General features: G+C 37.7%; 1 protein-coding gene across 4 annotated transcripts in view; it reads right to left on the minus strand.

Moving 5' to 3' along the window:
- The window catches only part of GTF2F2 (general transcription factor IIF subunit 2), a 200,459-nt gene that overhangs the window by 18,788 nt on the left and 155,228 nt on the right, over positions 1-26,443 (minus strand). For all 4 annotated transcript variants that reach the window (XM_042922713.1, XM_042922631.1, XM_042922791.1 and 1 more), the window contains one exon: positions 10,227-10,326. In XM_042922713.1, coding sequence (XP_042778647.1) covers positions 10,227-10,326 — 100 coding nt within the window. The remainder of the gene's footprint in view (positions 1-10,226; positions 10,327-26,443) is intronic.

The raw sequence follows: 26,443 nt of genomic DNA on the forward strand, positions 1-26,443 counted from the left end.
GAGAAATGTATTTCAAAACCTACAGCTAAATTACTGCATAAATGCCACCCTCATATAGTTAGGCTTACTCCCTATATTTTACAATAGAGATTTGTTATAAGAGAGATAAAACTTAGTTTCTATTGATGTTAAATAGAGAAGAGCAGTGTGACTAGAAAAGTCAGAAGCAAGACTGGAGAAGAGATAGACCAGAGCCACCTATGACCAAGGAGAATATCCAAGTCTTCCCAATATGGGGAAGATGTAAAAAACAGATGAAAACACACATTTAAGGGCAAAGGCAGAAATACTGTGTCTGTCCCAATTCAGTGGGAGATGAACAGACAGCAAAGCCCCAAAGGGATGGACCTGAGGTCCATTCAAAAATTTTCTCTCTCTAGGATCAAAAGGAGGATAAAAGTGGGGTGCCTGGTTGGCTCAGTTGGTCGAACACACAGCCTTTGAACTCGGGGTCATGAGTTCAAGTCCCACCTTGGGTGTAGAGCTTGCTTAAAAAAAAAAAAGAAGGATAGAAGCAAGAGAATAGGTACATCATGGAGAAAGTAAGCATGACACACCAGGACAAAACACACAAATCCAAGCAGGAGTGTCTTTGGGTTAAATAGAGAAATATCATGGAATGCCTTAAGGGATTACTATTTTAAGTCCTGCTTTGTTGAGCAATGTCTAAAATATATTATGTTCCCTGTTTACAATTGTACTTAGTTTGCATCCTGAAACCCCCTTCCACTCTTGCACCTCATTTGAATGGTTTCATGTTTTGTATTAAGATGAACAATCCAGGGGCATCTGGGTGGCTCAGTCGGTTAAATGTCCGACTCCTGATTTCAGCTCAGGTCATGATCTCACAGTTTTGTGAGTTTGAGCCCCGGGTCCCGCTCTGCGTTGGCAGTGCGGAGCCTGCTTAGGATACTCTCTCTCTCTGCCCCTCCCCCACTTGTGCTGTCTCTGTCTCTCTCAAAATAAACACTTAAAAAAAAAAAAAAGAAAAGTCTGGACTAGGAGATGAAGTTGTTATAATCCTTTACTCTAGTCAAGCGTGGGATAAAAAAAACTTAACTTGGATCTAGAAAAATAAAGGGAGACATAATCAGATTAAGAAAGGGTGAGGAAAGCCTACTGCCTTCTCATAGGCTTGAGTGGGATGTGGGATTTCATTTAGCTGGAGGCCACAGGTCCTCAAGAAAAATACTACCAAGGAAGTGAGGACTGAGTGAAGGTCCAGTGTTGGGCTTCGGTACTCTCTGCGTGCAGCCACAGTTGCATGATATTGTGTGTGCCCTCCTGTCCCAGCTTTAATTTATGCCGAGAAGGTGGAAGAGTTAAATTCAGGAGACAGTAAAAATAAGCGATGGTACATTCAGCTTCCACCCTTAGGAGACTCTTCCTTGTGTGAAATGCCTGGAGAAGCGAGGAAGATTAACAGGAAAAATGTTTTCAAATACAGACAATCCCCAACTTAACGATGGTTTGACTTATTTTTCAACTTAATGATGGTGTGAAAGCAATATGCATGCAGTAGACACTGTAAGTGGAGTTTTGAATTTGGATCCTTTCCCGGGCTAGCAACATGCTGTGCAATCCTCTCTCACGGTGCTGCGTGGCGGCAGCCAGCTGGAGCTCCAGGTCAGCCACGCCATCACCAGAGTGAAGAACCCCTACCCTCACAGCCACTCTGTCTCTTACTTTCAGTACGGTACTCAATACATTACGTGAGATGGTCGACACTTGATTATCGTTTGGCGGTAGAGGATTCTGCCCAAATGCAGGGAGGCTAATGCGAGTGTTCTCACCACATTTAAGGTAGGCTAGCCTACACTATGTGTTGGTAGGTTAGGCGTATTAAACGTATTTTCAATTTTGACTGAAACCCCATCAAAAATTGAGGAAGAGCTATAAAGAAACCTGCTGATAAAGCAAGATGGTCCACTTCAGAGAGGGCACATACTCTAATTGGTAGCAGAGAGAAAAACCTCGTACAGGTTTGTCATCAAAGTTGTTCCAACCCCAGAGCCACATGACAGATCCAAGAGAGCCGGAATCAAAGGTAAGAATTTAGAGTAAGTTGGAAAAGAACTTTAAAATCAATACTAGAATCAGAGTAAGGGTCAAATCAAGTTGTGGTTCAATGTTAATGAGTAGTGAGAAAAGTACCAAATTCTACACAGATCGTTTTGAAAATCTTGATTTACATGCTTCAACCTCAAAATTACTGTATTCAGCGCTGGTGCTTTCCTACTTTAGATCTGGGGGAAAAGAGACTAGAAATGTGCTGTGTTAATGGTGTCTATTGATGGCTCAGTATCTATGGGCAGTGCAACCGAACTTTAGATTAGTGAAATAAAAACACTTAAAATTACAATCTGAGAACCCAGGCATACAAAATAATAACAGCAACAAATTGGCAATATTAATCCTTATCAGAGAAACTAAAATAACAGAAAATTAATTTATTTAAACACAAAAAGCAAAACAGAACATGTCTTTAATGTCCTCAGGGTCTGTACTGTGGGATAACTTATAGAAAAAGACTGTTGTGAAACAAAATTTTTGTACTACAGCGTTAGTTAAATCTCTGCTTGGTAATTTCCAAGACAGGCTTATAATCTAAATTTTACTCTGTGGTAGCACGTAGTTCCAGTGGATGTATGTAAAATTATAAAAAGGGACAGAATTGATTTCCATGGTCATTAAGTTATTAATGACTAACCTTATACCCAGGACAAAACCAAGGTCCTGAGGTAACTTTTCTTTTTAAAACTGAACAGCACAGAAATGGCAATCTTAATATTGTAGTACTTACAATGTTGTATGTTGTACAGATAAAATTAATTCTACAAATAAACGACAAATGATATGAACTAGTCTATTAAGGAGAAGACTATAATGTTAACATAATGTTATTTCTTCTCTTTTTAGCTCTTTTCTCTTTGGGCATTTTGTTTCATACTGGCACACCGGCACTGTAAGAAAATGGTGACACTCAAAACAGTCGCATATCTAACTTGTTAGCAGCCACCACAATATACTGGTGGGATAGTTACTGGACCAGAAATGGCTATTATGTGCATTTTAATTACCGATATTATATCTGCTCCAGTGGCCATAGATCAATGCACAACCAGCTGCATGGAAATAAATGTCAATTCATAAAGGACTTAAAACTTAGTCTCCAATTGAAAATTTTATAATCCAAACAAATCTATTATACACAATTTTTCTTTCACAACAGAAAACAAATTATTCAAGACTAAAATGCAACCACGTGTAGAAAATCCATTGTGGTATGGTATAGAGATACTCAACCATCATTACTGAAACCTTAATCACTGACAACAATTATAAAAGCCACCCACTGCCAATTAAAATACTATAATACAGATGTCTGTAAATTTCTAGATTGTTGTTTGCAGAAATACTTTGATTGCTTTGTCAAGGCAGTCTTTGTGGAAGCTTTTAACTTTTGAAGTGAGCATGACAGCCTTGAATATCATGGTTTGCATTTAAATTCTTACAAAGATCCTCCTCACCCCTAATGCTTCTATTTTTGCAGAGTGTGTTTTTATCTCTTGGGAGGAAATTAATTCTTTAGAGTCCGTGAGTTCTTGGTGTGCAAATTCAAATGGACAAAGCATGTAGCATACTTATACTAATACTAGGCAAATACTGCTGATAAGCCTTTATGATACGGTCCTACAATTATCTATTACTCATTTAGCGAAATTCCAAATTTATACATAAAACTAAAAAACCAAAACCACTACAACAAAAACAAACCCAACAACCGTAACACAGTTAGTTGCCACACTGAAGGAAACAGAATGTGCATAAAAATAAATTTTCTTCCTAGTTCCTGGGGATTGACCTCAAAATCTTATGTAATCATTCAACTCCCTCCAACAATGATTCTCTAGTTAAGTTTTTCTAATTTTCTATCACTTTCTTTTTAAAAAAAATTTTTTTTCAACGTTTTTTATTTTATTTTTGGGACAGAGAGAGACAGAGCATGAACTGGGGAGGGGCAGAGAGAGAGGGAGACACAGAATCGGAAACAGGCTCCAGGCTCCGAGCCATCAGCCCAGAGCCTGACGCGGGGCTCGAACTCACGGACCGCGAGATCGTGACCTGGCTGAAGTTGGACGCTTAACCGGCTGCGCCACCCAGGCGCCCCATATCACTTTCTGACCAAGAGTTGTCGCCAAGAAAAAGAAGGGAAAGAAAAATATTTTTTGAAGCTGGGGGCCAGAGAGGATGATAAAGACAAGAAAATATTAATTCTTTTTAAAAACCTTAGGTTTGCTGGAAAGAAACTTCCTGGTCTCCTCTCAGGTATTATTTTTGGCCCTACCCCCAACAGGATAGATGGCAGACAAAACTATGAAATTCCTGTCTCTTTGAGTTGGTGGCTGCATGCTACAATTACCAAGGAAACCTGAAAAATTTTAAGATAGTTGGCCTCCACCGTAGATCAATTAAAATCAATCTCTGGAGGTATTTTTCTTTTTAAAAAGCTTCCCAGGGGATTCTAGTGTACAGCTAGCACTGAGAACTATTATCTAGACAACAGAAGACAGAATTCCTTATGAGAAAAGGCCGAAAAGCGTAGACCACATGTGAGAAGGCTGTGAAATTTACACATGCTAGATGATGTCCACAAAGCCAACAAAACCACATACAGAAGCATCCTTACTTGCAGAGATGGAGGGAGCTGGAAGGAATCTAACATATCAACTCATTCTATGTATGTCAATCTGTAAATTGTAAAATGTACTATTATATTAGTATGCATGGATATTTTTAAAAAGCATACACAAATTAAAAAACTTAAGGACATGAAATAAAAACAAGCATTATTTTAAGAGTAAGCTTTAATTTGTCAAAATTGTAAAATGCATTTTGGTTTGGTTCTGAAAATATACTATTCAATCTTCACATTCTGGATGCTTGTTTTTAGGTGAATTCCAAATTATAGTTGTTTTTTCTTTTAAATAGTAGCTTTGTACCAGCAATAGCTAATACAACTTAAGGTCCAATACACACGCAAAGGTAAGGATCGCTACGTCACTTATCTTCAACAAGCCTTCAGCCCCAGGCCTCGGGGGTGGTGGCAGCAGGGGACCTACAGGTTACACTTCCAAGAGTCCCCCGCCAGCTGGTTTCCAGCTGGGGCCCTGCCAATGGGAGAATGAAAGGAGGAGGAGGGGAGATTTTTGCTTTTTTGTGTGCGTTTTGTACACCTCCAGCAGCAGCAGCTTCGCGTCTCTGGTAACCGACGCCCCTCCCCCTTTTCCAACTCCAGCCCTTGGTAAACCATCTGTAACCAATTCCCCACGTTAAATCCCTTCCTGCTGGAATATCTGGAGTTGTTTTTGTTTCCGTGATAGACACTAACTGAATCATCACTGATGACAGGGATGACAAGTCACATTTAAAATGATACTGCTAATTTCCTTTTTGGAATTCCAGGGCCAAGTTCTTGTCACGTCAGATTACATCATCATTGTTTCTACCTCACACAGTGACTGATAAAGAGGTCATTTTAGATAGAAGCGTCAGTTTTTCCACTTTCTTGTCCACATATATTTGCTTTATTAGTATATTATCTTTACAGGTAACTTTAAAAGCATTTGTTCATTTTTTAAGACTGAGTTTAACTAATAATAGGTACTATAATATAAACCTCTGAATTTAGCACCAAACCTAAAAAGCTGAAAGCAAATGAAAATGTGAGGTGCTTGGAAGTACCACTGTCAAACCATCAGTGTTATAAAATTCCTACTCTTCTGCTGAAAAATGACTAGCACAGGGACTATGTGAGGGTGCTAGGGTCAATCCACAGTATTTCTAAAGCTCAATTTCTTTCCTTTATTACATGAAAAACAAGATAAATACAAGCTCCAATATTTCTCCCCTCACTCAATGGGACCTCCCGTAAATCCTACTTTGACAAGCCATTATTTCCCAAAGTTTGCTTTTACAAACACTTCAGAGGATGGGGGAAGGTAAATTTAATGTTCAAATGCATACAAAATATAGACTTAAACCAATTCCAAGGTCCCTAATTTTAATATATTACAGTGTCCATTTTGAAGAGGATAACATAATCAGAATCTACAAGTTCTTTTAACACAGAATCATTTTACACAACTCTTTTTTTTCTTTTTCCCCAGAAGACTCTCACAAAATTGGTGTTTCAAAACTTTGAAAAATGTTGACCCACATGAACTGGTTTCAAGTTTCAGAAATGTAATGAAGATGTAAGGTACAAGAAAACCACTTCTGGTGAAACCTAACAAGTCATACCTTACAGGTAAGGCAAGAGTTCTCAGGGCCAAGTCTTTCAAGGAAGGAACATTCTAAATTATAATTCTAATCATATATTCTTTTTGGCTCAATAAATGCTTCCTGAATGGCAAGTATGGTAGGTATTATATCCCAGATAGTTTGTGAACTAAAGAAATAAATTTCAATTTAATGCTTAGAATAGCTCCATGTACAAAGTGGGAGCTCAAATATTTGGAAGTGATGGGAATCTACCCCCAAAACTGAGAGCACACTGTATATACTGTATGTTAGCCAACTTGACAATAAATTATATTTAAAAAAAAAAATTGGAAATGATTACATATGTGTTCTAGATACAGTTGACCAGGTTCGGACTACATGGATGTTTTCAATAAATACAATACTGTAAATGTATTTCTCTTCCTTATAAAAGAGAAACTATTTTCATAATAACATTTTCCTTTGTCTAGCTTACTTTATTGTAAGAATATAGTGTATAATACATATAACATTCAAAATATGTGTTAATTCACTGTTTATATGATCAGGAAGGTTTCCAATAAACAGTAGGTTGAGTTTTTGGAGAGTCAAAAGTTATACATGGATTTGAGTGTGGAGGGTGAGGTGGGGGAAGAAGTCAGTGCCCCTAATCCCCACATTGTTCAAAAGTCAACTGTATTTGTAAATTTATCTATGTGCCATAGGTGGGTGGAAAAGGTTCCAGGGGTAAATGCAAGGTGAGTTCTTTCTGATCAAATGCAGTAATATAGTTTTAAAAATATCTATGTCATTTTCCAACCTTTCAGTTTTTGTAGAAAATTTTTTCCTTACATTTATCTTTAAAATTTTATTCAAAGATCCTCAACTGTTACAATGAAATACCAGACTTCATGTTTACGTAGTTCGCTATGCTTGAAATGTTTGAAAACATTTCAACATTATACTGAATTTAAAATTTTTATTGAATGTCTTGATTATATACCCTCTAAGTCATTCTTGTTGAATTATGTTAATGTTTCTCGATCTTCTAAAAAGTCAAAGTCTCCTTCTAATAAAAATAACAAAAGCTTTACACTCTTTCAAGTTTATTTATTTATTTTGAGAGACAGAGCACAAGTAGGGGAGATGGGCAGCGAGAGAGGGACAGAGAATCCCAAGCAGCCTCTGAGCTGTTAGCACAGAGCCCCATTAGGGGCTCAATCTCACAAATGGTGAGATCATGACCTGAGCCAAAAAGCAAGAGTCAGACGCTTTAGTGACTGAGCCACCCAGGTGCCCGACAAAAGCTTTATACTCCTATAGTTGATCTTATACTATAATACTGAGGATGTTTTTAAAATCTACATAGGTGCCTCCATTCATTCTGATATACTCCCATGGGGGAAAAGAATGACTAAATATTCAAATAATGCAATGTGATAGATTATAGTCAATCTTTATTTTTATATAAACAAAATCTTTCCAAAGATTACTATATGGCTCATTACTATAACTACATTAGTACAATGACTCACCAATGCTATGACATCCTTAATGAAGGCTGACACCATGAACTGCCACTTAATGTTAAAAAGTCTTAAGGCAGATGTTTTTTATCATTATGTCCCAATAAGAAGTTCAGAATACAATGTATTCATACTTGTACTAAAAAGAAAATAATATAAAAACATCCTAAAAACATGAAATTAGGAATATGTCTTCTATACCTACCAGGTGGATATAGTGCCAATGCTGCTAAGAATATGAACTTTGATACTAGCAAAGTGCCAGCTCTGATTGATTTTTCTTTTGGTAGGAGATCATCATGGCTTGGTACTAACACTCCTCCCTAGCTTTCTTACTTTTCTTTATTCCAATGAAAAGCTTTACTGCCCACTGTAACAATTCAATCAATTCACACTCATTATGATGATTCCAACAATTCAAAAAGAGTTTATACAGAAGAAAATTAGGATAAAATCATTCTAGCTCCTACTGTCCAAAAATAACAACTGTTAAAGTATTTAATCTTAAGTTTGGACACTGGTTTCCAATCTTTGCCTGTCTTAAACAATAGAGAGAAACACTACTGTATATCTAGCTTTGGGTACCTGTCTTTCTAGGATACATCCTTAGATACAAGACTGCTGGGTCAAAGGATATATCCTTTATACACAATATATCCTTTTACACAAATTATCAAACTTCTCTCCAGAAAGGTTAGATTTCCTTATAGCTTATGGAAAGTATGGTCTTTTGTTGTCCTTACTGTGATAAAGAAGAAGCCAGAAAAGTAGACTTTTATTTACGTGTCTCAATCAAGAGACAACATAAAATATCCCTCTTGGATTATCAGACACTGATTCAGCCTGTTCTCTTAATTTACGTTTCCCCTAAAGCATAACCAGAGGCTGTGAAATGAAAGCCTGGCTGGATGCAAATGAACTTTGACTTGCTTTACTTAATCCACATAGTGTAGCAATTTTTAAAGTCTGAATGTCTTTAAGAAGAGGCATGTGCACTCCAGTTCATCACAGTCCCTACCATTTCACCTTCAATTTCAGCATTCTGCTCACCGAAGATGCCTAGTTGGCTCTGTAGGCGTTTGCTACCTCTCATGTAAAATAACTCAAATATCATAAAGTAGTGGTTTGACAGATACTAATCTGTGACACCTAAATCTGTATACTTAAGGCCAGTCTTAAAAAGGGATTCTTTCTTCCTAAATACTGTATATCTAGAGGAATGTTAAGCAACAAAGTAGGACACAAGATATCAACTGTTAAGTATTACTGCCCTTAACTTAGGCTTCACTGTATTTTCAGAAAATCATCACATTTTCCCTTACATCTCCAGTATTTCAAGACCCAAAATCCTTAGCCCTTTTAGTGTTGTTAATGACCTGCAACAACATTTAACAGCATACCTCCCAAACCAGACTACCTGGGTTCAACGCCTGAACTGGTTAATTAGTGACTTGTGTGACCTCACGTAAGCTAACCTCTCAGCTTGTATTAGTTACTTCAACTAAAATGAGGACAATAGTAGTAATTGCTTTCTAGGGCAGGTATGAAGACCAAATGCATTATTACGAAGCACTCAGAACAGCGCCTGGTACACAATATCATATTACATGTGTGTATATAGCATAGCACAGCATAGCATAGCATAACATAACATGATATATATAGTATACACAAGATATACTTCAATAAAAATGGTTTACACAAGATATACTTCAATAAAACATATACAGGCAGTCCTCACTTTCCATGTGGTGTGAGACCATAAAAATGCCCATAAAAGTTGAAACTATGCAAAGCAATCTTTTTTTAAAAAAAAATTTTTAAGTTTATTTTTATTTGAGAGAGAGAGAGAAGAAGCAGGGGAGGGGCAGAGAGAGAGGGAGACAGAATCCCAAGCAGGCTCCACACTGCCAGCACAGAGCCTGATGCAGGGCTTGAACCCACAAACCACAAGATTATGATCTGAGCTCAAGTTGAGAGTTGGACGCTTAACCAACTGAACCACCCAGGCTCCCGGAAACTATGCAAAATAATCTTAATAATCAATGGGAGGAATTACCATTGTTGCAAACTTAAAATTTCTTCTCGATACATTAAAAAGTCCCATAAAGGTATAGAAAAGTGGGAAAAATCAAACTAATATTAAGTACACTGTAATTTAAAACATTGGAAACACTGAAAAATGAAGTGTTTTATTTCTTTGAAAAATTTATCAAGAGTATTTTGAACAGTGGTTGCCTTCTTCTCATTGTTTAACTTAGGATACACAGTGAACATCTTCTCCATGTTTGCCAAACTGTCATATTCTTTCCTCAGTCTAGATAACTCAAGCACCTAATAGCAGGTACATGACTGCTAATGTCCTTTTAAAACCTAAGAGTCTACAAAACTTAAGAACAAAGATATAACAGAATGAAGATAGACATGAAGACTTACATTGTATTGATGATTAGCAACAGGCTTATAATTAGTTGTCACCACTTTGTCCAGTTGCTGTGATAGCCTTACAGGTTTGGAAGATTCTTCTATTTGCAATCTGAAAAAAAGAAGGCATTGTCAACAAACTTATTTATTAGAGGGAAACCTGAAGAGTTATTTCTATAATTCTTCTTACTCAAGAATACTTAATATATAAAAAAGTAACCTCAGAAGATATATTAAGCCTTAATATAATACTTCAAAAACACACTGAATGTGTATGACAATAATGCAGAAACCTGAACATAGGCTAAACATATAAACCATCTCATAATTCTACAATTTGCTTCTAATTTTACACTGTGTAGTCAAGTCTTAACTACTAAAACCAAAGAAACCAACCAGCTTTAAATTTCTGGGGAAAAAAATCTACCTGTAAAAATGAACTATCTTAATTATATGGCATTAAACTAATCAAGTGATTAATTCAAAATTGTATTCACTCGATAAAAGATAAAGATAAATAGAAAGATAATATGTTGACACTAAGGTCTAATGATTGCTTTATTAGACAGCAAGATATAGAACATTTCCGTCATCAAAGAAACTTCTCTTTGACAACACTGGTATAGAATGCAGCCCTCCATCTAAATTAAAATATAACTCAAAATACCACTTTTGGGAAAAGCTATAAACATATGACTTTAAATACTCTTGTTTAATAGAGCAGGAACTAAAAATAATTTTCATTTAAAATTTCTTTAAAAACACAACTCACAGTATAAAAAGTACCTATTTTTATAAAATTTTTATTTTATTTCTTGCATGAAGTTATCTATTTGCTTCTGCCTTTTTTAAGTATGGAACACCTAATTACTAGAAGAATTTAGATATATACCAGTTGCTTTTTTAAATGGAAAAGTTATAAATATTACAGGTTTTGATTTTACTGTGATTCCCGAATTCGATATAGTAATTCCTGTGTTGAAACACACATATTTAAATTCTACCAGTTATTTATAAATCCCAGCATGGAGCATAGAGCCAAATGTGGAGCTTGAACTCATGACACTGGGATCAAGACCTGAGTTGAGGGGTACCTGGGTGGCTCAGTCAGTTGAGCATCTGACTCATGATTTTGGCTCAGGTCATGATTCCAGGGTCATGGGATCAAGCCCTGTGTCACGCTCCGCACTGGGCACGGAATCTGCTTAAGATTCCTTCTCTCTCCCTCTGCCCCTCTCCCCAACTTGCATGCTCTAAAATAAAAAACAAAACAAGACCTGAGGTGAGATCAAAAGTCAGATGCTTAACCCACTGAGCCACTCAAGCACCCCAAAATGATTATTTTATGAAGTGTAAGAAAAGTACTCTAGAAATATCTTTAGAAACTTACTGTATATGTAACCATAAATCATACATACAATGTTACTTTGCTTTTCATGAGCCAAATATACTTTCTACGAACCAGGAAGAAAGTACTAGCTAAAAGTCTAGAAGGGGAGTGTCCACCCAAAGATGGACTTGGGCTTCTATTCCTTCAGTAGCCTCTCAACTGCTCTTGGACAAAGCACCAGCTCTTTCATATGAGTTCATGTCCCTCTGGGATCTAGTCCCTGCTTATCTCTCCAGCTTTATCCACATTCTCTCACATCTGCATCCGACAGCATGCAGCTGTGCCATGACCAGATTTTAGTAGAAGCCTCTGGCTGGCAATCACTCAGCAAGTGTTTACTGGGTGCCTATCTCTGCCAGGCACCGGGTTAGAGGTTGGGAATGCTGCAGTAAAGAACAGACTTGCTACAGTGGAAGACCAGCATTAAACAAATGCTTACCTATAACTCATTAACTGCAGTACTAAAATGGAGCAGGGGACTGGTATTATGACAGCTGATTGCATGATGCTATGAAGTAAATATTAACCCCAGTGTGTGCACTTGAGGGTAAACTAGAGCAGGACTGCTCATGCTTTTGAGAGGTGAGGCAAGGGGCACTTGAGTGGCTCAGTTGGTTGAGCATCCAACTTCGGCTCAGGTCATGATTTCATGGCTCTTGAGTTCAAGCCCCATGTCGGGCTCTGTGCTGACAGTTCAGAGCCTAGAGCCCGGAGCCTGCTTTGGTTTCTGGTCTCTCTCTCTCTCTGCCCTTCCCCTGTTCACACTCAGTCTCTCTCTCCTTCAAAAATAAACTTAAAAAAAAAAAAAAAAAAAAAAAAAAGAGGTGAGGCAAAAAGACTGGGTGGAAATGACTCCTCCGAGCAGAGAAGACATCTCGAAGTGACTAAGAGAAAAAAATGATTGAAGACAGGTGTAGGGATGTTTACAAAGGGTTAGAACTAGGTATGTATTACCCCTTGCAGGGGGGGGGGGTGGGGGTGGGGGGGGTGGAATCACGTAGCAGCCTGTTTCTGAAAACCTTTGTGTTCTAATCCTAGCCCTATCCTTACCGGAATCAGTTCTCAGAGGTTTGGCCTCTGTTAAATGGTAATCTATCTGTTATGCTGCCACTAAATTGTCTTCCCTGTTTCAATCATTGCACTCCATAATTTGATCTTATGAGACATTCAAGGAGGGAGGCATGTACTAGCTCCTTCCTCCCACATTAAATGATTGTTCCCATTACTTCACAATTTGAAAATTCCTTGGGGTTTCAGTTTGTTTAGGTAAGTGTGTCTTTATAAGTGGTAACTTATTCCTGTCATACTCTTACACTTGAATTTATTTGCAGGCACTGCATTCTGATTCAGGTTCAGGTGGCATACTTTCCTTTCAATTCTAGTGCAACAGCTCTAAAAGCCAATGCTGTCATCCACAGAGGGTCATGCCGTTTTTATCCTCAAAGTATTTCATCTCTTAAATATAGAAAGGAAAACAGTGAATTAACTTTTTAAAAATAAAGAACTCATATAAAATCTTAACCTTCCTATTATGTATTTAAAATGTCAACTTCAAGGGTTTTAATTAAAAGGGGGTATCTTATGATTTAAGACTCAAAACGTTAATCTAGGCACTGAAAATATAACATATTTTTAAAGAACTAAGTCTTAAAATACTTTAATAAACCCGAATAGTTTAAAATAGGTTGGCAGGTTCTTTACCGAACATAAATAAATTCATCTAACATTATCTCATGAAGTGTTGAAACAATTTGCAACTCCATTTCACCACTGAACAATGCACTTAATTAAACATCAGGGACCTCAACATGCCTTCAAAGTCTTGGTTTATCTGGGTTTGCACAAAATAACATAATTTGGAAATATTTGGTTTGCAAGGTTGAACAGCAAAGTACACACAGAGGTTGTGGGCTGGACTGAGAGCAAAGTAAGAGCTTCAATGTCCTAGAGACTTAAAAAAAAAAAAAATGGGTGTTAACTTTTTTCAGGAAAATTTTAAATATGGTGTTATTTTAAAGAAACTGGAACAGAAAAAGCATATCCTGTGATCATTTAGATGCAGGCAGGCCTTGTTTTACTTTTGTTTTATAAACCATTAAAAAAATACTTATTAGTGCTAATTACTATCACTTCAGGACAATTTTGAATATAGTACTTCCATTCTTAGAAAGCTCAATTACTAGTCTTTCTGGAATTATTAGCTAAAGAGCCAGTTTTACCTCTTACTTCTTCCCATCAAATTAAAAGGTCAAAGGCCACATGACCTAAGAGCTGAAATACTAACAAAACAGTAATAACTATAACAAGTAATAATAAACACCTAAAAGGCGCTTACTACGCACTGGAAACAGTGTTAAAAGCTTTATCTACATCACCTCCATCTCACTGTTTCTTCATAGTATGCAAAAATGAACTGGAACTCAGATTCTTTTTTTTCTTTTACTCCAGGTTTCAAGCAGTTAATTTATAGTCCCTCACAGTATACAGTCCCTTCTATACAGTCTCCCAAAAGGTAAGATAGCAGAATAAAATCTCTAATTAAAATTTTGTTGAGTTTAGTTCAAAATAAGTAATTCTCCTTGACACTCATCAACCTGCCTGCAACAAGCCCAAACACACACACACACACACACACACACACACACATACACACACACGAGCACATGCTCCTTTTCAACACTGAAAAAAAGACTCCTATTAAGTTAATGTCACAAGTCATTAGGCTACAATCATGGTCCATAATGAATCATCCTTATCACTTAAAGATCTCCTTCATTATACTTTATATAGATTTATGTACTATGCTGGGGATCGATTTTCACATTATTTAGTGTATTTCTGAAATATAAAATCCATGTTAAAAAAATAAGAATAGTAGCATAAGCATCTCCAAAATAATTTAAAAGACGAACACTGGCAGATTGGGGAAGAGAAGTCTATAAATTTTAGTCAACAGATCCTCTATTCACTCTCCTTGGGAAGTACAGTGCTTCCCTTATTAAAGTAACAATAAATATTTGTTAAGCAAATGAAGAAATGACACCATTATTGGACAGTTAGATCATGCAGGGCAAGAACCACATTAAGAAATCCCACATTAATGCTTGATTTGATACATGCAGACTATTTTCATGACTAAGTGGAAAACCCTAAGTAACACCACCTTGGCTAATCTGGTTATCAACTGTAGAATTAAACAACTACAAAAAAAAAAAAAAAGAAAAAAAAACAAACACTGAACAACAAGTGTTTCCACCAGCAGCTGCCAATGTAGGAGTCATTTGTGTTACAGCTGTATTTGATTGCAACTTATGCTATTCTTAAAATGACAGGTTTCATAAAAGGAGGTGTATTTTCTAAGATTTTTATTTCATTTTTAAAAGGAGAAAGTAAGGGGTGCCGGGGTGGTTCAGTCGGTCGAGCATCTGACTTTGGCTCAGGTCATGATCTCGCAGTCTGTGAGTTCGAGCCCCACACTGGACTCTGCTGTTGGCTCAGAGCCTGGAGCCTGCTTTGGATTCTGTGTCTCCCTCTCTCTCTGTTCCTCCCCAGCTCACACTCTGTCTCTCTCTCAAAAATAAAGATTAAATTTTTTTTTTAAATAAAATAAAATAAAAGGAGAAAGTAAGCAGTGAAAGAGGTAAACAGTGCCTCTAAGCGGGGAGAAGGAGGCTGACATTTGCAGGGTGAGAGAAAGAAAGATCTCAAGGCAAGGAGAAGCAGGAATAGCAGTGGAGCACCAGAAGCGTCTATGAGCGAGAGCACATACATTTGGCCCAACGTCAGATAACCAAAGGGAAGTTTCAGAAGAAAGCCCAGCTTGGGAACAGGCAAACAGAAGGCTGGGAGAAAGGCCAGGTGAGGTAATAACCAGGTGCACACTGAGCTGATTTACTAATATGAAAGGTTCTGGTGACATTTAACACAGTCCACTTATAGGAAGTTTTAAATATTCTGAGAATAGGAGAGGGAGAGCTTCTTGGAGGACCAGAGTAATGGAGTTATATCGTTACCTGGCAGGGCTGTTCAAAGGATTAAAGAGAGTAAATATGAAATTAAATAATTTAAGTGTCCCTTACAAATATTTACTATTCGTAAGCTTTATGAAAACACAAACCTTCCTTGTGTTCCTGGGGCCTAGAATAGGCCTGCAGGATAATTGTGTTGAATAACAAGTGAGAAGATAAAAGATGAGAATAAAAGTTTTAGGCTGCATTCAATCAGGAATGGTAATCTGGTTGTCAAATCATGAGATCTGCAGGAATATATCTAACATTTAGATCTGACATTTAAGAGAATAGGCTTAATAGGTTTAATTTTCACTCTGCAGGAAACAGACACTCCATATCTACTTACACTGTCTAATATAGTAGCCACTAGCAAAATACAATTATTTAAATTAATTTAAATTAAAACTTAGCTCCCCAGGCACACCAACCACATTTTAAGCACTCAATAGGTACATGTGGCTGTTGGCCTACATAGTGGACAACATAGAGACAGAACACTTCTCTCACGGCAGGAAGTTCAACTGGAGAATCACAAAGTCAAATCTCTACAGAAGCTTGTCCAGTGGAGTAGGAAGCACCAGTGAGAGCTAGGGGCTGTGGTGAACTGGAAATAGAGCACATGCTCCATCCTCAGTGGGCAGTAAGTCCTTAGCACTTACTTGTTAGTCTGTAGGAATACAAGCAGAGTATTACCAGATCTTCCAATTACTCAAGAAAACGCAGTCAGATTTTTAAGTGAAAGCATTTATTAAACAGTGCCAACTAATTCAGTTTTTATAAAGGGCAAACCCTTCCCCTCCCCAAATGAAAACAAAACCCTCAATACCAAAAAACACATATACTAGCTCTACCAGGCCACTAGTTAGCAGCCCTCAAACATCTATATCCCAGGGGTTTTGTTTGCTTTTTGGAAGCAAAACAGCAGCAAAGAATTAAGAATTCTTTACTAGAAGCCGGGAAGTCATGACACAAGTAATAACCACTTGCATAAAGACACCAGTTTTGTTGAAGGACCAGCCATTCCCTCCACCTCCAATCCCACGCCCCTATCCTAAGGAGAATCCGGGAGCTGGCTGAGATGCTCTCCTAGATTGTTGCTAAGGGAGTGCATTCCAGCCAGTAAGCAGACTAACAATCGAAAAATATCTCCTAAACAATACAGAAATTAGACAGTTTTCGGCTCTTTATAAAACTAGCAATTTCATATGATTCAACCTAACCGCTCCTGCTAAATGACAGGCTTAACACTGAGTTGAATTCTTTTACACGAGAAAAGAATTCAAATCGCTAATTAAGTCCCAGCATAATGGTGACTTACCCATGATCATACCGTTTGTCAGAAGCAGGGCGGGGGGTAGGGGGGAATGTATGATACCTTGTCCAGGGCTCTTCACCTGTATCACAATTACATCTTAAATATAATGAAACAACCCAGATGTCTTTTCGAGTTGATAAGCATATACTGTCCCAATTTAAAATGTTTATAGCTATTTGAGAAAATATCCTATGTCCCAAAATATGTCCATTACATTAGCTAGCAAGGTACTCAGAAGGGGCCTACACTCCTCAAGGAATGATGACTCACACTTGGACTTTGTTTTCTCCTAGATTCTGGTTAGAAACAACAGTCACTGACAAGCTTTTGGTATGTGTTGGGTAAGGTAAAATAAATGTTAGTGTAATGAAGACATTTTGTAAGGATCTTGTTCTTGTTTTCTAAATTACTGCCTAATTTCTATTTTTCACTGAAACACTACAAGACTGTCAATCTATTATCAAATTTTCACTGCTCCAGGAAGAGTGTGTCACCAGCATTTCAGAGAGTATCTATCGCTGCTAAACAGTACAAAGTCTCCACTCGACAGTCCAAAATATAAATATCTTGCCTCCTGCCAAAACATTTCCACTATCTTACATAGTTTATCCTTTCATATTCTTTCCTTATGTAATATATTTATTATCTTAAACTTGAAGGCAAGTTCATCCAGGGGATACCTTTAACTTAAGCAGTAGCATTACTTCTAAGTCACCAGAGCTCTGGTTGAATGCAAGTACAAAAGACACCCAAACTGTTGTAGGAAGGGGGCCAGGAGGACAGCGCACACAACAACAACAACAACAACAACAACTTCTTAGGAGTCTAGAAAACAATAGGATGTCTAAGGTTTGCATTGCTTGAAGATTTTGTTCAAATAATTATAAATTATGGTCACTTGCAACTTATCCATTATAATTTTTTTTCCTTTAGTCTAAGTTAGGCATGCTTTTTTAATACCATCTCATGAAAGTAAATTTCTTTTCACCTTGGAAAGTTTGGATTTCAATTTAAGCGTGTGATGGGGAAGCAGGAAGCAGGCAGAAAGGAAAGAGGGGACAGAAGGGAGGATAGCTTTTATTGGGAGAAATCCTCTGCTACTTACACTTTTTTTTTTAATGATTATTTATTTTTGAGAGAAAGACACACACAGAGTGCGAGTGGGGTAGGGGCAGAGAGATGGAGACACAGAACCCAAAGCAGACTCCAGGCTCCATGCTCTCAGCACAGAGCCCAATGCAGGGCCTGAACCCACGAGCCACAAGATCATGACCCGAGCCAAAGTCAGCGCTTAACTGACTGAGCCACCCAGGTGCCCCTGCTTATACTTTTCCTTTTAATCATATACTCTAGTCACTATTTTAGTACAGGCAAAAAGTAGAAATATATGAGGGGAAAAGAAAAGGTTACCTAAGCAGGGACCATTTATTACTTCTCAATACAAGATCAAAAACTAGCTACTCTTCCTATGGTAGAAGTGAAATTATCCTAAACTTCAATGGATGGTGAGTGACAAAAATAATTCTACTTCATTCTTTAAGAACTTTTCATTTTAGGGGCGCCTGGGTGGCTCAGTCGGTTGAGTGACCGACTTCAGCTCAGGTCATGATCTCACGGTTTGTGAGTTCGAGCCCCACGTTGGACTCTATGCTGCCTGCTCCGGATTCTGTGTCTCCCTCTCTCTCTGCCCCTCCCCTGCTCATGCTCTGTCTCTATCTCAGAAATAAATAAACATTAAAAAAAAAATTTTTTTTTTTTTTAAAAAGAACTTTTCATTTTAGGGGTGTTTGGGTGGCTCAGTTGGTTAAGCATCCAACTCGTGATCTTGGCTCAGGTCGCATCTCATGGTTTGTGGGATGGAGCCCTACACTGGGCTCTGTGCTGATAGCGTGCAGCCAGCTTGCAATTTTCTCTCTCCCCCTCTCTCTGCATCTCTTTCTCTCTCTCAAGATAAATAAACATTAAAAAAACCCAAAATGTTTCATTGTATTTCCCTTCTTCCAACTCCAGTGAAAGCAAAAAGCCTAAATAATTTGGTACAGTTCCCAGGGGTGTGGTCAAAAGCTTATCTATCAAAAGGTCCACTAATATTTATAACTCAATATTCAAAACAGCAACAAAGAACTATCTTTTGTATTCAGATTCATACAAATATCTTGCATTAAAAAAAAATTTGAGAATAAAATCAAATCTTTGGCATTTGCAAGACCTTGAACAATGCTTAGCCTAAAAAGAATGTACCATACCATGCATGATATGGTAAGATCTGAAACCAGACTCCGATTTTAAGTTCTAGTCCTACCACCAGGTCTGACCTAGGACAAGTTAGTCAACCTCTTTGACACCTTTGTGACTTTGTGGGGAAAAACTGAGGATTATAACAACAGAAATAAGGGAGATAATCTTTACAAAACACTTCGAATAGCCATTCGACAGTATGCATTCAGTACATGGTAGCTATTATTGTAATTACTGTTATTACTCAAGTAACTACACTGAACAGAAATGTATGGGAGTTATTTGAAGACAACTTTTAATAATTATCTGATTTAGCAATTTGAATTTAAAGCCAAGACTTAGGGAATCTGTGTTTATCCTTTATTTATTCTAATAGGAGACATTTGGCTACATCAGATTAAAAGCACTTTCTTTGATCTCCTCTAATGTTTTCAAGGATAAGAAAATTTCTTCCTAAATGCCATTCGGCTGCAGGTAACATATGTAATGCTCACAGAAGTGCTAATTAAAAAAACTAATTAGGAGTGCTTGGGTGGCTCAGTCGGTTAAGTATCTGACTCTTGGCTTCAGCTCAGGTCATGATCTCATGCTTCCTGAGTTTGAGCCCTGCATCTGGCTCTGAACTGACAGCACAGAGCCTGCTTGGGATTCTTCCTCTCTTTCTCTCTCTCTCAAAAGAAATAAACGTTTGAAAAATAAAAACAAAAAAATAAAAAACTAATTATAACCTAACCACAGCATCAAAAGACATAAAAATATTGTAGCTTACAGTTTTGGGTAACTATGCATCTGATTTTTAAAATTCACAGAATTAGGGGCGCCTGGGTGGTTCAGTTGGTTAAGTGTCCGACTTCAGCTCAGGTCATGATCTCACAGTCCGTGAGTTCAAGCCCTCAGTCGGGCTCTGTGCAGACAGCTCAGAGCCTGGAGCCTGCTTCAGATTCTGTGTCTCCCTCTCTCTCTCTGCCCCGCCCCTGCTCATGCTTTGTCTCTCTCTCAAAAATAAAAACATTAAAAAAAAAAAACAACTATTAAGATTCACTGAATTATTAGATGTAGTCAAATATTTTTGGATTTCATCTTTAGAGCACTCAAATCAATGTCTCATATATGACTTCCAACCAGTAGTGACTAGACATGTAACTAAGTTGAACAAAAGTAGAAAACTACATTTGAGCAGAACATCGCTTTAAGTTATACAGAAAATTCATAACCATTCTTAAACTAAGTCTCAAAAATTATCTTTCCCTGTCTTCCTCATCATATTAAAATATGATTCAAGGAGGTTTTATAATTTTCTTCCCAGAGGACAGGGCCATCTTTAGAAAAACTGCAAGGTGGGTACAAATGCATGGAGTAACTGTTTTATTCCTCACCTTCCCTTCATTGTGTCTATTTTACTTTGGCTAGTGTCCCTGTTTTTCCTCCTTGACCTTTTTAGTTGTTTTTCTCTCTATCTTCTATCTAGAGATTATTATTTCAAATACATTATTTTACCCCAATGACCAAATAGGCAAATGCCTCAGGAAATACTAAGCAATAACACTTAGGCCCCTTTCTACCCTGTAACCCCTAAGGATTCATTTAGATTTTCATATCTGAAAGCATGCTGTGCCCAACACTTACCTATAATGACCCTCATAAACTTCTGTGCATGCAGTGGGTTAATTTAGCATTTAGCAATCTTCCTGACACCACCATTTTACTCATGCAACTCGGGTTTCACCATCTATTTCTTCTCCCAGATTACTTAGGAAAACAGAACATGAGTTTTGCCTAAGTACTAGTTCTAGAGAGTCCTGCTGCTTAAAGGCTCCCCCTACCAGCTAAGTAATGGACTTCAGCCTTCTGCTTCCCAGCAGATTCCCCATGTACAGAGTTGAATGACTCAGAGGAATGACTGGATGAGAGCTGTAGGCCAAGCAGTCACCATGGCAGTTCAGTGTGATATACTAGGGAACTGCCAAGCCCTTGAATATTCTCGAATCACATCATACACGTCTTTTTTTTTTTTTTTTTTAACATTTATTCATTTTTGAGAGACAGAGTCACAGCGTGAGCGGGGGAGAGGCAGAGGAAGAGAGGGAGACACAGAATCCAAGCAGGCTCCAGACTCTGAGCTGTCAGCAGAGACCCTGATGCGGAGCTTGAACTCACAAACCATGAGACCATGACCTGAGCTGAAGTCGGATGCTTAACTGACTGAGCCACCCAGGTGCTCCACATCATATACATCTTGATTGAAAATATTTAAAAAGAAAGTATTTAATAGGATGCAAAAGTTCTCTCTTTTCATTAAAGACTGAAATGTATTTATTAGTTTAAGGCTGCAATGTGATTTTAAGAGCTTCAAGTCTCACATAGGTTTTACTTTTGTGGATAAAATTCTTTAAAAACTAAAAGAAAGGGGCACCTGGGTGGCTCAGATGGTTAAGCCTCCAACTCTTGATTTCAGCTCAGGTCATGATCTCATGGTTTAGGAGATTGAGCCCTGCGTTAGGTTCTGTGCAGACAGCATGAAGCCTGCTTGGGCTTCTCTCCCCGCCAACCTCTGCCCATACCCCCGCTCACGCACATGTGTGTGCTCTCTCTTTTAAAATGAATAAGCTTTAAAAAAAAAAAAAAGGCAGTCGTTACAGAGGCCTGTATATTAAAAAAAAAAAAAAAAAAAGACAAAAAACTAAAAGAAAAATTGTTAGAAATTGCCATTAATATAATAAAAGCAACTCCGTTTCATAACAGAAAAACTAATAACGCTTTTACGTTCACCATTTTGATAAAGTGCTGGGAATAATTATTACACTAAGAATTTCTCTTTTCACAACTTTATCTGTTCATGTTGCCAGTCCTCTCAGTAGACATTCAACTCCATCTACTATTTTGAAAGCTCCCCAGACTGCTTATCCACTGACTGATAAATAGGATTCGGGTTTGGTATTATTTGGTGGGGAATTCTACAACAGACAGAAAGTTCCCTGTCCATAATGCAAATTTTCTTTTACATAAAACCAATGGACAGATTTACTAAGAACCGAGTCTATCATTTTATGAGTATAACACAAATTTTTTCTTGCTATTAATAGAGGGAGGAAAGCATTATAGAAATGTTTTAATCTGGTTTTTCTAAATACATAAAATACCACCCGGTTCAATTTATACCTAGGATTTTTTTTTTTTTTTTTTTCAACGTTTTTTATTTATTTTTGGGACAGAGAGAGACAGAGCATGAACGGGGGAGGGGCAGAGAGAGAGGGAGACACAGAATCGGAAACAGGCTCCAGGCTCCGAGCCATCAGCCCAGAGCCCGACGCGGGGCTCGAACTCACGGACCGCGAGATCGTGACCTGGCTGAAGTAGGACGCTTAACCGACTGCGCCACCCAGGCGCCCCTATACCTAGGATTTTTATAACTGGTCTCAGTACAAAGACAACACACTTGCATACAGGAAAAGGGTTTCTAAACAACATGGGAGTGAAAACATTCCTGATGCTTTATGGATTTAGACTCTGTTATTTTATTTGCACTGTTAGCTCTACTTGAAAGCAGCTTCGTCTTATAGTCACCTATTTAATAGCCTATAATTCCCACAAAATATTAGGGATATCAGGCTATTCTTCATGTAGCTCTGATTAGTCACAGAACAACTGCTATTATGGGCCCAAAACAAATGTATAAAAACGTTTTCTGCATCATCAACGTGCAGAGATGATACATATTATTACACAGGCCATGATGCTTATTTGAGAGTGATGCACAAAATCCACTTCTTTTGATATGATAAGCTGGGCAATTTATCTTTGTAAATGTCACTCTGGTAGACCTCTTTGGTGAGGGGGAATATCAGTAAAAGGATGATGAGGATGAATACCAGTAAGAAATCATAAACTCCTATCTATATTATTTTTTCCTTTGCGGTAATGGTTCTATACAAGCTCTTTTCCCCAGTTCCCTCTAGTGAAAGCCAGCTGTGTCCATGGAACAGTCCAAGGTAACACACTCAAATGGCAACCAATCCTATGACTTTGGTTTCCTAGCACTGAGTTAGGCAGGAACAAATGAAAAAATATGTATGTATGTACATATATGTACGTACATATTTGGATGAACACATTTTAAAACACACCCATGTTATATTCCTCCCAGCTCAATATTTAGAGCCAAGAAAGAAATTAATAGGATCTGAGCTTGCTGTATTTTTATACAGATCAAAATGAGACTATAGATGACTAAAGGGAAGTGGGCGTCTGTGGGTTTAATTCATACACGAAGTAGGGGTTAAAGTATGGAGTATGTTTGATAAAAGCAATTTAGATGTGAAATGAACTTGGTGGTTTAAGTGAGCCTTTACATCTTTTATAACAGATGGTACAGCAACAATCTTTACATCATTTAAGATTAAATCAGATTCTTGAAACTATGAACTCTATCACCACGAACAAGCTACACTATTTTCTCCAAATAACGTATATTAGAGAATGTGTATTTTCTGTAAGGTGCGAGTTAATACTACGTGATTTCTGAAGGAAACACATTTTTTTTTTTAACGTTTTTATTTATTTTTGAGACAGAGAGAGACAGAGCATGAATGGGGGGGGGGGGGGGGCAGAGAGAGAGGGAGACACAGAATCAGAAGCAGACTCCAGGCTCTGAGCCATCAGCCCAGAGCCCGAGGCAGGGCTCGAACTCACGGACCGCGAGATCGTGACCTGAGCTGAAGTCGGACACTTAACCAACTGAGCCACCCAGGCGCCCCTGAAGGAAACACATTTTAAAAATGAAAATAAATTTATGTAACTGTTACTTTAAGTAGTGACTAAAGGAACTTAAAGTGGATGTGTAGAAGGGGAAATGAATGAAGTAATGTAGTTCAAAGAGGCTGACCTATCAGAAATCAGACAATGAAAGATGGGAAAAAATGACTGGGACAAGAAGTCCTTTCCAGTTTTCATATTTGTTATACTATAAATTTAAGGCTTATAACCAGAATTATTTAAAATAGTTTAAAGCTAAGCACCCAAGATTATCAAGCAGCCCCAACTGCTAACCTTCAAATCAATTCCTTTGACTCCTAAAAATATTTAGGTTAGGGATTAAATAAGCTGCTTATGGTGATAGAAGCAATGTTTCTCTAGCCAGTCACTGTGATATATACTGCAAGTATGAATCATTCTTCCAAATTAAAATTTCTATGATCCTATGACTACGTGATGAGTGCCAACAGAATACACCAGTGGGATCAAACAACTTCTATTCAGCAAATTTAAAAATTCCATTCTGCAAAATTTCAGTTGCCTCTAAGTAGAAATCAGCATTATTAGCTGCGTATCACGTCAAGCTGTAGGAAACTACCCAGGCATACACTAACCAAAACACTGTTGCTATGGTGACTAAGCAAATATAGCAAATGGCTACTTCATTAGCGACTCCATGAAACTATAAATGCTGGAATAATAGATGGGAAATGTCTGACTGTATGTGGCCACCAACGTGTGCTGAGACTCAGAATTTTTGAAAAGATAAGGTAAATTTCAATATGCTATTTTAGCAACTTTCAAAAAATTAAGAAGAGAGATTCTGGTGCTAATTAAAACCAAATCAAGCTGGGGCGGCGGGGGGCAGGGGGGGTGGGATTACAGAAGGAGTGGTAAGGCTCAAGGGAGAGTACTCCATTTAGGACCAGCTGCTGTGATGCAGATATTGATATTAGAGACTGCGAGTCATTTAGACTGTCCTTTAGGACAGCAAAGCGAGAAAGAAGGACTCCCTATTGATTCACTCTAGGAGACTTTCCACTGTGAATGGGGTTGCAGGCCATATGGTCTCACTTTCTCTCCATCAAGAGGATGAATAGAGGGGTTGAAAGAATTCTTCACATGCTTCAACTTGGAAGAATTCAAACTACTCTTACTCCAACCTCATAAAAACAAAGGCTATAAACTAAAAAAACCCCAAATGCTTTTTCCTCCCCTCATAAATTTACACCGCCACTAAGAACGTTTAGTTAACACTAACTATATATGGACTAACCAAATATATGCTTATATTTTAGTATCTACTGAATGTTATTAGTTATGTTGATGTCATCTTGTTATAAAAATGTCAGTTATGGTACATAATCACATTAGTTATATAAATGATGCTAGTTACACTGTGACCTTTTTTGAAAATTTGTATTTATTTATCTTGAGAGAGAGCATGTGTGCATGCTCCACATTATGATCTTCTGATGACACATTACCACAAAAATAAAGTCCTAGTTGGTTGAGTGTCTGACTCTTGATTTCAGCTCAGGTCATGATCTCGTGAGATCAACCCTCGTGTCAGGCTCCGTGCTAACGGCACAGAGCCTGCCTGAGACGCTCTCCGTTTCTCCCTGCCCCACTCCTGTTCTCTCTCAAAACAAATAAACAAACATTAAAAAAAAAAGTCCTAGTTCAAAGTAAGGTATTACAATTGTAAGACATTTAGCTAGTTATGTATAGCACATTGTTATGAACAATTATAGCAGCTTAAGACAGACAAGTACATTGGCAATACTGGCTCAAGTTAGTTTAGTTTTTTGCTTTTTTTTTTTTTTTAAGCAAAACTACCATTACGAGTAAAAAAGCAATATACAAAACTGTCTGACTTCTATTAAATATTAAATATGATGCCTGTTTCTGTCTTGCTTTGATCAGTATAAACATCAGCGTGTAAAAGCCGTACTTACTAAGTACCTCAACTTGTCTTCCCAAATTTCTATTAGGATCTTCTAATCCTCGGGACTTGGGCACACTACACAATAGACTCTTCTCTTACTTCTATCTGAAAGGCTTTCTCATCAGCACTGCTTAAGACATACAAATGCATATTAGAATTACCTCTCCTACCATACTCAAGCACCCAACCACACACACATCGCCATTATTAAACTTTTACTACAATTTATTAATGTATCTATCTTACCTTCCTTGTCAAAATGTACAGTTCAAAACAGTACTTAATTACGTGTTCTATTCCTATTTTTTCTTAAATGTTTTCTCTATTTTTGAGAGAGTGAGTGAGCACAAGCGGGGAAAGGGCAGAGAGAGGGAGACAGAGGATCTGAAGCAGGCTCTGTGCTGACAGCAGAGAGTCTGATATGGGGCTCAAGGTTGTGAACCATGAGATCATGACCTGAGTTGAAGTCAAGAGCTAGATACTTAACTGACTGAGAGCTACCCAGATGACCTGTTCTATTTCTAAAACAAAGAGATGACCAAAAAAAATTCCATACATCACTATGTTTGCTCTTCT

This window comes from Panthera leo, chromosome A1 (genome assembly GCF_018350215.1).
Source record: "Panthera leo isolate Ple1 chromosome A1, P.leo_Ple1_pat1.1, whole genome shotgun sequence".
Taxonomy (NCBI): domain Eukaryota; kingdom Metazoa; phylum Chordata; class Mammalia; order Carnivora; family Felidae; genus Panthera; species Panthera leo.